Raw genomic sequence first — 12,988 nt, 5'->3', positions numbered from 1 at the left:
TTTTGTCAGGAAAGAATCCTCCTATTGGGATAAAAAGCCTTCATGGACTTTTAGAACTTGTGGTCTCTGCATTCACTTTGTCCATTTGAATCCTCAGTTTATGTCATCACATCACATACAGAAATGAGGGAATAGTGAAAGAAAGAAATAACCTTGAAAGCTGGATATTCTATTGCTTTTCAATGATACAGCATCTAATTTCTATGATTTTAGGTTTCAATCATTAATTCAACGGATATGACCTTTATTCAGAATTTCACTGGCGAACAGGTAATTTCCATTTTCAACATTTTAACACTTATTGTGTGTTAACAGTATAATGCGTCAATCTTACTATTTTATCTTTACTATCAACTTTTCATTACAAGAGAAAACCAATACTAAATGAGGACTGGTACCAAAAATGTCTGTGAGGTTCATATAGTCTTCTACACTTTGGGCTTATATTTTGGTAGATGTAACAATAGCCTACAAAAAAAAAAAAAAATTGTGTCTTGATTATCCCGCTAATAAAGACTCAAAATTCAAAATGATGACTAGTTCAAAAAAAATTTTCTTTTCGATTTTAAAATTCTTCTTTTTGCGGTAGCATTTGAAGATAGATGTACCTGATGTTCACTTTTCTTTGTTCTCCATCTCATGCTGGATATTGACCACTTGACCTTTAACACAAAGGGTCAGAAGCCTAAATTGAATTTCCTGATTGCTGTCTTTCCCTCCCTCGTCACTTCCCTCAGTTGAGGGAGAGAATTAAGTATTTTAGTCAGAAATCACTTTTGTGCTACAGGCTACATCAGCAAGTAAGGACAAACCAAGGCAAACTAGTGATAATAATTTAATAAAATGAGAAGATGATGAGAGAAAATAATCATTCAAAAACATGATTTTTCTGGTTAACTTGCTTTGGAGATATATTTTTATTGCAACGAGTAAAGGGAGATCATACAAAACTATTTTGGGGATGCAAAGTATGTAATAGCGTCTGTTTTTCATTTGCAGATGGCATCTTATTTTGGATATGCTATTTCAGTATCAGATGTCAACAATGATGGGTAAGTGACTGCATGCAATATTATGTTTTTCTTTCCTAATGCTTATGCAAAAATACTCAGTTTTTCCTATGTAAAATATACTTATGACCCTTCAACAAGAAGGGAGAGTCTTTCTTCATATCCTCATAGAATTTGAACTGGAAGTGAGTCACTCAGTCAACAAACATTTATTAAGCACCTACCTATGTGCTGGAATAAATTTTAGAGATCTTTCTCCCCCGAAAGTCCCTTGTTTTCCAGATGTAATAATCAGAGGCATGACAAGCGCTGGTCAAACTGGGCTTAGCCCCAGGAGCCAACAACCAAGTGATACAACTCCTACTGGGCAGCTGCCATCTGTAGACCTTACTTCATGGTCCTCTGCCAACCACACATGGCTCAGCTACAATGTCCCAGAGTCCCATTGCTGACGTGCTTTTCACTTTCTCCCTAAATTCCTAGAATAGTGAAGATAAGACCATCCATCTCCACATGACTGTGCATGTCATTGGGCTGTCCCCAGCATTGTTAGCTCATTTCCTTCCCACTCAATGGTTTATGCCCCAGATGAAAAAAAAATTATATTCTTGCTCTAGAGGTATCTAAGACCTAGGAATATGAAATGACTTGCTCAAAATTTATAAAGCTGGGTCAGAATTTGAACAAAGAACATCTGTTAAATTCCCTGTTTGTCCTTCATTAGAACAAGGTGGTCTGCCTGTCAATTAGATGCTCCCTATCCTCTTTAATTTTCCTTAATTTCTAAGCTGTCATTGCAAAGGAGGTTATTTTGCTTTGATTTCAACTTTTCTTTTACAAAAATGATTATTCCTTCATTAAACCATCTATCAAAATTTATCTCGTATATGAAGTTTTGGTTCCTCACATTGGCTCCCTCCAGTAATCCCTCTTTGCACGCCTGTACACATCCATCAACAATCCACAAATTAGTAAATTATGCTTCTAATGGTCTGTTAATTTGGTAATGGGTACTCTCTCTCTTGTTAGGGGTCAGTAGTTAAACCAAATAATGTGAGCTTGGCAAAAAGCTAAAGTGTGGTTTTGGTTACTCTTTCTAAAGAGAGCAGTTGATTTTTAAAAATGCACCTTTGTGATGTTAAGAGTCCCTAATAGGAGCAGTTAAGTTGACAGACTTTTGGAATGACCATTAGCTGTGCCATCTTTGTACAGCTGGGATTGATTGTGTTTTTCTGTTTCTGTTTTCTGTTTCTGTTTCTTTATCTGGGCCTATCCAGTCAGTGGTCCTCTGTAGCATAGCCAGTGGAAATTTTCCAAATAGTATGAGTTACATATCACCCTTCTCCCAGGATTCTCCAGTACCCTTAAAGGGATTGGGGGGCAGTATGTGGCATCTACCGTTGGCTCAATTATTCCTTCATCAGCTCTGTTCCCCCAACTTTACGAGGGCCAAGCATTCCCCATTCCTTTTATCACTTAACAGTAAGACTATCTTTTACAAAGTTGTATTTTCTTTCAAGAATTCACAAAATATTACCACCTTAGTCTCTGGGAAGGAGAGAGAAATTCTATTTGGAGCTTAATTCAGTTTCTATAGAACATTAGTCCCACAAGGTTCCAAGTCATAGGCCCTTCTGGTCTTCGATCTGACAAACTGGCTTTTCAGGACTTCCCTGCTGTGCTGGTAGCAACACTGGGCCTGAAATCTAGGCTCCAAGGTCAACATGACTGGAGCTCCCAGGTTTGGGGATTCTACCCCAACTCCACACACACAAACTTAGAACAGAAAAGAACAAGTATAACAAATCCAAACTGCAATTTCTCGGTGCTATAGGGCATAAAGAAAGAGAGAGGAGGGTAGCCCTTCGCCCTATTCAGCTTAGCATGTAGTACCCATGCTTTTGCTGAATAGGTCTTTTACCTCTTGATGCCACAAGAAAGAGGGGAGAAAGGAGGAGAGAGGAAGGGAGGGAAGTAAGGTGAGGGTGGAAAGAGGAGGTGGGAAAAGGAGGGAGGGAGAGAAAGAGAGAGAGAGGGAGAGAGAGAGAATATGAGAGAATGATAATCTAACTGTCCTTTAGTCAGATAGATTTAAATTCAGCTCCCACTCTTGTGGTAGAGAAGTAGGTTGCTAGTGTCTATCACATGAAGACCTCCATCTTAGGTGATTTGGGCACATTACGTTAAGATCAAAGATACTGAATTGGAAGGGACCACAGTAATCATCTGAATCAGTGGTGTCAAACTCAAATAGAAACAGATCCACAAGCTGCATATTGACTTAGAAAACTCCAATTAACATTATCTATGTTATGTCGTATTTTTGTTTACTTTGTTAAACATTTCCCAGTTACATCAGTTTATCATCTGCTTGCTGTGGAGGGCTCTGAGTTTGACACCTCTGATCCTACTCCAAACCCCTCATATTACATATGAGGAAACTGAGGCACAGAGTCATTAAGTGACTCACCCAAAGACACATAGATGATGTCTAAGCTGGGATTCAAACCTGGGACTTCTGACTCTACAACCCAGCAATCTTTCCACAATACCAAGTTTCCCATCACTGGAGGTAAGCTCAGGTGACCACATGTCAAGTATGTCATGGAAAGGATTTCTACTCAGATTTCAGGACTCATTGGTCTCTGAAGTTTCCTCCAACTCTGGGATTCTGGGAATCTGTGACTCCATATGATCAGATATTTAAATTTTAAGACTGTCCAAGAGGTTATCCTTTTAAAATTCAGTCATTTATGTATCAATCTTCTTTCACTATGAGCACAAATTTCCATATCTACTTAGACCAAAAATTCGAACGTGGGAAGAGCACATTGGCTAAAGGATGGGCTTCCCCAGTATGGGGTAGGGGGAAGCATCTGAAAATAAATTAAGAGCAAAAGTGGCATAAAGTCCCAATTTCTTTAATGACAATGCATTTGCATGATGGCCTTCCATCCAACAAATGGTATTACAACCAATGCAGGGATGACTTCCTGCTGGGGCTTGCACATAGTGTTTTATAGGGTACAAATTGGCTCAATGTGTTCCTTTCCATGGGTCAGACATTTTTTTTTTATTCCTTTCAACTTCCCTCCCTATTTCACGATATACCCTGCAGGACATTATATCCACAGACTCATTCTAGTCTGTTGCAAAGTGTTGTGATACATACCATTTATTGTATTCAATGTTTAAAGAAGAAGAAGAAGGGAGAAAAAAACATTGTGAGAAAAACCTTATTGGTACCCCCTGATCAAAACAACATGCTTATAAGCAATTAACCCAAGCCTTTCTTCAGTGATAATCAGACCATTCTTTTTTGTCTTTAAAAACTGCTCCTCTGGCTCATACACAATTTCCCTGAAATGTGTTGGTTATTAGGCAGTTCATTCTGAATGCTTTCAAGTACCTGGAATAATGTCTCTGATAATTTAATATTGTCCATTTAAAGATAATCTTGAGAACCTGAAGATAGTATACTCTGGTATTTTAAAGTACCATGTCAATTCAATATCAGTACACACATAGTTAAAATGCTGTTTGAACATGGATAAGAATGACTCATAAAGAAAATACTCCAATTTATCTCCAACTGAGATAGAAAGCCACTGGCCTTATTTACAATCATTATATGATCAGCCTCTGTGCCTGTGGATGCTTGGCTTTACAATAGGCTAAAACAGGAAATACTGGGACCTCTTTTTTTATGTCCCAGTATTCAGGTTTTCAAGTTGAATGTTAAGGCTGTCTTTAACCACATAGGGACTAGCCCAGGGCTGTCGTGAATATTCTTGGAAGGTCTCCCAGTAATTTCAATACTAGAACAAACACCTTCCATACATTCTAGAGCCTTCTTCAAAGCACAGTTTCAAGTACATGATACATGAAAAAGGTCAGCTTGAGTGGGAGCTGATTTTGCCTCATGTTCCAACCTCTGCTAAACTCCTGGGGCAGGCAAAAGTATGTTTTGATATTAGGGGGCAAAAGACCCGCAGATTTCCTTTTAAGAGAAGGGTGCTTTTGTCATTCTGAGCTCCTGGTGAGATTCCAAGTGGAGATTCTCAGGTTGTGTGGTCCACAGTGCCACAGTAGGATTTGCCTGACCCAAGTGTTTCAATGAAACTTTTTTTTTGGTCAAGTTATATTAAATCTCCTCAGATGGTTCCAGCATTTTCCATTTACTCTTCATCTTAAACATGGTACTGTTTGTTGCTATTACATGCTACATGTAGAAAGGTAGTAAGTAAGTGTCATGGGACTGGGTTCTAAGATGAATTCTGGTCCCAAACGTGTCTAACTTGCTGTGAGATCTTGGTCCACTTCCAATTTCCTCATCCATAAAACAAGAACTTGACCTAGACAGTTACTAAGGTTCTTAAGAGCCTGTGATTTTTAAGGGGTTGTCTTAATTGAATCGGTAAACTAGACAGATGAATAACTCCATTCATTTCTATGGTGATCTCTCCCCTACCCTCTCCAAAGTTCTTGCAAATATAATCCTTAATTTAATTTTCACAATCATTCTAGTAGAACCAATTTGTAGACAAAGGAATTGAGACTGAGTGATTAGATGACTTGACCAAGGTTGTAAATGGATCTAGATGCCAGATTGCCTGATACTTGCCTGCTCTTTTCACCACACTCACCTGGTCCATTTTTTTTAGTCTTTGCTTGAGTATATGGTGGTGTATTAAGCCCTTGGAAACCTATAGTTAAAAGCAGACACAATCTCAGCTTGCTAGGGCCTTGCAGTCTACCAGTTATAGGCATTTTTAACCAATATGTAGAGAGCAATCGCAGATCTGTATTGACTTTATTTGTTTAAATAACTGGGGGTGTAGGATTATAAAGTTTGAAATCTCTTTAAAGAAATCTTAATTCTTTAAACAAAAAGGATTCTACAGGACTCTATAGAAGAACAGAGATGTATCATTTAGTCAAATCATGATGGAACCAGCTTATTCATTAAGACTCAAGAGCCAATTATTAAAATTTCAATGTGACATTTATGTCTCAGGAATCAGCAAAGGCTAAATATAAACCAAGACTCAATTTATGGTTTTGTTTATTTCTAGACTTAAAGAGATGGATAAAATTTTAATCATGAAGATTTAGCTTAAAAGCATTTCATGCTTTTTTGTAGTCAGCTCTTAAACATTTACCTGAACTCCTCTGCTTTTAGGCCATCGTCACATATTTCCCTTTGTAAGCTGCTTCTACTCAATTTGATACTAAATGCATGTACCTATCAAAACTGTACATGTGGTATGAATACTTCTGCCTACCCACACCCTTGGCCCCAACAAGAAAAATTTAGACTACATATTAATTATCAGTTCATCAGTGAAATTTTAAGACTTTGTTTAGTTATCAAAAACTTGAAAAGAAAAAATATAATTAAGCTGACCATTTGGCATCATGGAATAGAAATTCCTTGAGGGCAGTATAGATGAATTCCAGTAGAATAATAGTCCTGAAGGGCAGGAAATGTTTCTTTTTTTATTGTTATATGCCCAGAGCCTAACAGGACCTTGTACATGCATACATAGCAGATACATAGCAGTAAATGTTCCTTGAATTTAGTGGAGTTGGATTGGATGGAGTCCTGTCAATTTGTTAACAAGTATTTATTAAGAGTCTACTATGTTCTAGGCACTGTTCTAGACATACATAGCAGATATTTTGTAAGTGTTCCTTGAAGTGAATTGAGTTTTGTTGATCTGAATGTACTTCAGTCAATTTGTCAACAAGTATTTTTTAAGGGTTTACTTTGTTAAGCTAATCTGTGTCTTAAATAAAGTCATAGATTGCATGCATACCGTTTTCAGATGACACAAAACTGAGAGAGATCAATAAAATGCTGGATGACAGAATCAGTATCTATGGAGATCTTGGTAGGCTAGAACATAGTGTCAGATTTAATTAGTTGAAATGCATAGAGAGAAATATGAAACCCTAAATTTGAGATTAAAAAACAGTCAACTCCACAGATGTAAGATGGAAGAAGTATAGCACAACAAGTGTATGACAAAAATTCACATAGAAGTTGCATAAGAGTTATTTTACTTGGTCCCAGAGGGCTAATACAGGAGCAATGGACTAATGGTATAGAATCAAATTTATGTCTAATGCAATGAAAAACTTTTCCATTTTTTCTCCTGAAGGATTATGCTCAGTTATGCTGCATGGGTGATTCTTGGTTGTAATCCTAGTTCTTTTACCTTCTGGAATATCATATTCCAAGCCCACTTCTTTTTAATGTGAAAACTGTTAAATTTTGTGTGATCCTTATTGTGGCTCCATCATATTTGAATTGTTTCTTTCTGGGTGCTTGTAATATTTTCTCTTTGTCCTGGCAGTTCTGGAATTTGGCTAGAACATTTCTGGGGGTTTTCATTTTGGGATCTCTTTCAGGAGTGATTGGTGGATACTTCCCCTTTCTGTTTTACCATCTGGTTCTAATAAGGATAGTTTTCCTTCATAATTTTCTTGAAATATGATATCTCATCTTTTTCTTTGATTATGGCTTTCAGGTAGTCAAATAATTCTTTAATTATTACTCCTTGATATATTTTCTAGGTCAGTTGCTTTTCCAGTGTGACATTTCACATTTTCTTTTATTTTTTAATTCTTTTGACTTTGTTTTATTGATTTTTGATGTTTTATCGAGTCATGAGCTCCCACTCCCCCAATTCTAATTTTTAAGAAAGTATTTTCTTCAGTGAAGTTTTACACCTCTTTTTTGGTTTGACCAATTTTGCTTTTTTAAGGTGTTATTTTCTTCAGTTTTTTTCTTTGCTCCTCTTTTACAAAGCCATTAACTCTCTTCTCACATTTTTCTTGTATCACTCTCATTTGTTTTTCCATTTTTTCCCCTCACTCTTATCTCTTTTATTAACTCTTCCAGGAATTTTTATTTCGAGTTTCGGTTCAATGATTATTTTTCTGTGTAGCTTTTTGGTAGCTGTTTTTTTAACCTTGTTTTCTTCTTCTGAGTTGATGTGTTGGTCTTCCTTGCCATAGTGATTTTTTTGGGGGTCAAATTCTTTGTTGTTGTTATTTGCGCATTTTCTAGCCTGTTTCTTGACTTTCAACTTTATATTAAAGTTGAGCTCTGCTCACTCAGGGTTGAGGACGCACTGTGCCAAGCTTCATTCTTTTTCATGCTGCTACCTTTCTTTCTTTCTTTCCTTCTCTCTTTCATCCTTCCTTCCTTCCTTCCTTCCTTCCTTCCTTCCTTCCTTCCTTCCTTCCTTCCTTCCTTCCTCCCTTCCTTCCTTCCTTTCTATCTTCCTCCCTTCCAGTCTTTCTTTGCTTCTTTCTTTTTTTGGATAAATTTAACCTACATTTATATAGCACTTAAAAGCTTGCAAATGACTTTATACTTGCTATCTCATTTGATATGAGAATAGATCAATGGAGCAGACTAAAAATAAGGATAATCTAAAACTGAACTTAATAATCAAAACAAGAACATAAACTACTTGGGAAGAACTCCACATCTGATAAGAACTACTGGGAAAACTAGAGAGCAATTTGACAGTACAAGGTCTTAGAGCAATATATTGCACCACATACCACAATAAACTCAAAACAGATATGTAACCAAACTGGAAAGGTTCTGCATTAAAAATACATATATAAGATATATTTTTACAGATATTGCTTAGAGAAAATTCTTAATGAAACAAGGTATAGAGAACTTTTAAAATATAAAATAGATTGTTTCAGTTGCATGAAATAAAAAGTTTTGTCCTGTTACAATTTTCAAAGTTAGTTCTGGGGGTCTGAAGGGTTTTGTTGTTTCCAAGATGTAGTGATCCTGGGAGCTGTATAGTCATTGCTTTCCTGGCCTCAGCTCTGATATTTATACTGGTCCCTTACAGCTGCAAACATTAGCATTCCTATTTGCTCTGGAACTGTGATCAGGTCCCCTACTCACTTGTGACCAATCCCCAGTATTTCTCTCCACCCTGGAAGTATGACCCAGAACTTCATATGATCAGCAGAGTTGCCAGTCAGTCCCAGCTGTACCCAGTGTTAGCAAAGAGTCCCCGTAATCCTTTTCTGACCATTTGTCCACCCCCCTTTACTGACTCTGAGCTGAAAGCTCCTGAAGCTGCTGCTGCCACCATATTGTTGCTACCAAGCTTCCACTTTAATGTCACAAACTTCTTCTGCCAACCTTCTAAGGACTTTTTGGACATAAAAATACCTCACCTTGATTTTTTGTTAATTCACTATCTTGGCTCCACCTCCCCAATAGTCAGACTTCTTTAAGGGCAGTTTTCCATGGGTCGTCCCTCTAGTCATCCCAAATAATACTAATAATAGCAACTAGCATGTATGTAACATTTTAAGGTTTGTAAAATGCTCTTTAAATATGTAAATCTTTGCTTAATGAAGGCCTCATGAAGTTAGTCAAAATAAGATTCAGAGTATGAGTTGAATGTTTCTTCTTAGTATAGTACTTTGTTGTCCTAAGGACTATGAGAAATATTAGCATTCCAGGTCACCAACCAAGAGATAAAATAATAACATTATACTTAGGATATTTAAATCTACTTTTCACGTGTGTATTGTGTATAACTCTCCTACTACTTAGGGCTTTGTACTCAGACCCTTAGGGAACCCTGTCCTCTAATGCCTTTCAAGATCTTACATTCTAAGAACTCAGACTCAAGAGGGAAAATTGATTAGTCATATTGGGTAATATAGTTTAATGAATAAATTAAGGGATGTTTTCCCAGAATCCCCACCTCCTTTCCTCCCCTCTCACATTAAACTAAGTCAATACAATCTCCTGATAGCATTTGGGTGAATTGTAAACAATTTGGATTAAATTGTTTAGTGAGTGTTGATTGTTGATTGATGAATGAGCTTTCAAGGACTCCAGATATTTGAGAAACATAAACAGGCAGTGGAAGTTAACTTGAGAAGCTAGATGTACTCCAGAATAGAAGCCAATCAACTCATGTGAAGTCATCGATGTTTGGTTACAAATCTTTGCACAAGTTTTTCAACAGCAAAAGATGTCGGTACTTTACATCTTCTGCCTGAAACAAACAAACCTGTGTCCAAAATTTCACTCCTGCTGCCTCAGTGTATTTGTACTGTATCAGGGTTTCACAAAATTACGTTTTAACCCATTGACACTTCCCATCCTCCTGCTGTTTATGGTCCCTGCAGGATACAAAGAGGAAGCCCAGCAGGTGACTAACTTGACCATTCTAGGGCCACTTTATTGGAAAGGAAGTAACACTGGATACTTGTGTTGATATGAAGGACTCAGCATAAATAAATCTGTTTGTTGACTTACCCTCAGGAACCCATCCTAGCTCAAGTTCTGGTAGCCAGACTTAAAAAGTAGTTTCACATTAAAAAAAAAAAAGCACAGCAAATATCTTCATCTACATCTATCCATCAATATCTGCCTATCTGTATCTACATAAATGTATGATGTATGTGTATGTGTATATCTCATACAGAGAGAACAATAAAAGAGACGGCTGGTTTCAGAAATGCAAACTTCTAATAATTAAATTTAACTTCATTATTTCATAGTGTAATTGGCATAATTGATTGAATTCTGCCTTAATCCTGGCAAACAAATGCTTTGTTATTCATTGTTTCATTTATCCATTTAACCAACAGCCTTTGCACACCAACCATAAGCCTAGTGTGAATTAGGGGCACTAGAGAATAAAGAAGAAGATCTTGTCAAAGAGAAAGTGTAAGCCAATTTTGTAGTCCAGTTTATGTGTGAAACACCTAATTATAACATGTGAGCAAGTTAATGAGAAACATGTGTCCTACACAAACTGTGCCTTGGTGCTAGATAAAAACAAAGAATAATCACCGTAAGGTGGATTTAGTCGGACAAGGATTGGTAGAAAAGATATGGAAAACTAAACCAGATATTCGATTGTTAATATTTGAAAAACCATAACATAATTTTTCTGACTTTTTTTTGATTAGATATAGAGTGTGTCTTATTTTTAATGGAATATTGTTAACCATATGTGTATAGAACAATAAAAATAAAAAGTTAAAGGACCATTAGACACCATCTAGTTAAAAGTCTAGCAAAGTGAAGTGATTGGCCCAAAGTCACACAGCTAATAAGTAGCAGAAGAGTCTGTGTAATTAGTTCCATGTAGAATGTGGAAAAGCAGCTGTGTGGGCTTTATACGAATGCTGTTCATTTGCAGAGTTTATTTAAAGCAAAGTCTTTGCTTTTTCTTTTGACATTTGTCATATTTCTAGGATATGTGGGATTAAATCCTGAATGAATGTGGGGCTTTTTAGCACTATGAAGTGAGGGATTTATACATCAAATAAAGGTGAATGGAGGAACAAACTCTAATTGAGCAAAAATATCTTTAAGATGATCACCACAAAGGTGCCACAGGAAATGATACTGAACAATTGGAAAGTCATTGACAGGAAGAGAAAGGATCCAGTATAATGGATGCAAGGATATTTTAGTTCTAATTTTGTGAAACATTACTGTAGTAACTTCGGGTAATGGACCATTCTATGCTATCCAAACTTCAGACGTGCCACAAGTAAAGTATTTTTAATATTGCGATCATTAATTAAATCATATTTTAAATAACATTTCTTCATAAGCTTCTTTATTCTCTTCTGAAATGTCTTTAAAATGATATTCTGGAGTGTTGTGTAATATTTTATTTTTTAAAAAATTGGCAGCCAGTGCACTGAAAATGTTTTTTCTTACTAAATGAAGCATACATTTTTGCAAAATCATTTAAAATATGAGGGTGTATTTAGATTGGAACATGACTTTCCTCATTAGGGAATTTTAAGGTCATAAAATAATTGATGTGATTTTATAATAGCCCATATTTTTTGGCAGTATGTTGCTACGGAGGTACAATAAAGTTGTACAGGATATACCGTATTTGCAAAGTATTTTTGGGAGAATGATGAATATAAGGGATGCTTCTGACTTTTAAAAAGTATTTCAAGCCTATAGCAATATTGATTCTCATGACCTCTCTTACCCCCTTTCCCTTTGCCCTTTCCCCTGTGTCTGTCTCTCTCCCTCTCCCTTTCTTTTCCCCCTTCCCTCTCTCTCTTTCCCTTCCTCTCTCCCTCTCTCTTTGCATCTTTCTCCCTTTCATTCCTCTCTCCTTTCACTCCCTTTCCTTCTCTTTCTCTCCTCCTCTCCCTCTTTCTCTCTTTCAGCCTGGATGATGTATTGGTTGGAGCTCCCCTTTTCATGGAGCGTGAATTTGAGAGCAGCCCTAAAGAAGTGGGACAGGTTTACCTTTACTTGCAAGAAAGTCCTTTGCTCTTCAGAGATGCCCAAGTCCTCTCAGGAACTGAAGTGTTTGGCAGATTTGGAAGTGCTATCACTCATTTGGGAGATCTAAACCAAGATGGATACAATGGTGAGTTTAGTTTCATTTCACAGTATTTCAAAATTGCACAATTTTCATGTCCTTGTTGGGTATGGGGAAAGAGTAACGTTTTGTACTGGTCTTTTTGGTGTACTTGATGCAGAGCAATTAAAATGTGGGCAATTTCAAGGTGGTTGGAACTTTGTGTAAGAAAATCCAAATAGATATTTTGCACGCTGTGCTGAGGACAAGTTAAAAATTGTGTGATTTCAGCCAATCAAAAATAATTTATTAAATGCGTAAAATATGCCAGCCACTAAACTAAGCACTGTGGCTGTAAAGAAGGAGGAAAACAATCTTTCATGTCACAGAGCTCACATTCTAATGGGGGAGAACACATGGAAATAAGTTCAGACAAGAGTTGACAGGAGATAATTTTGGAGGGGAAGGCCCTGGTAGCTTGGTGACATTTGATCGAGTACTGAAAGAATCTAAGACAAGTAAGACAGAGTAGAGGGGGGAGAACATTCTAGGCAAAGGGGTCATCCATCATCAAAGCATCATGGAAGCAGAAGAGGGAGTCTTGTATGGGAGCAACAGTGAGCTGTCCAG

General features: G+C 36.9%; 1 protein-coding gene across 1 annotated transcript in view; it reads left to right on the top strand.

Moving 5' to 3' along the window:
* The window catches only part of ITGA8 (integrin subunit alpha 8), a 206,316-nt gene that overhangs the window by 63,980 nt on the left and 129,348 nt on the right, over nucleotides 1-12,988 (top strand). Inside the window, 3 exon segments of the mRNA XM_072651615.1 lie at nucleotides 214-270; nucleotides 1,000-1,052; nucleotides 12,222-12,427. Coding sequence (XP_072507716.1) covers nucleotides 214-270; nucleotides 1,000-1,052; nucleotides 12,222-12,427 — 316 coding nt within the window.

Source organism: Notamacropus eugenii, chromosome 3 (genome assembly GCF_028372415.1).
Source record: "Notamacropus eugenii isolate mMacEug1 chromosome 3, mMacEug1.pri_v2, whole genome shotgun sequence".
Classification (NCBI taxonomy): Eukaryota; Metazoa; Chordata; class Mammalia; order Diprotodontia; family Macropodidae; genus Notamacropus; species Notamacropus eugenii.
This window is presented reverse-complemented; position numbering and strand designations above follow the sequence as displayed.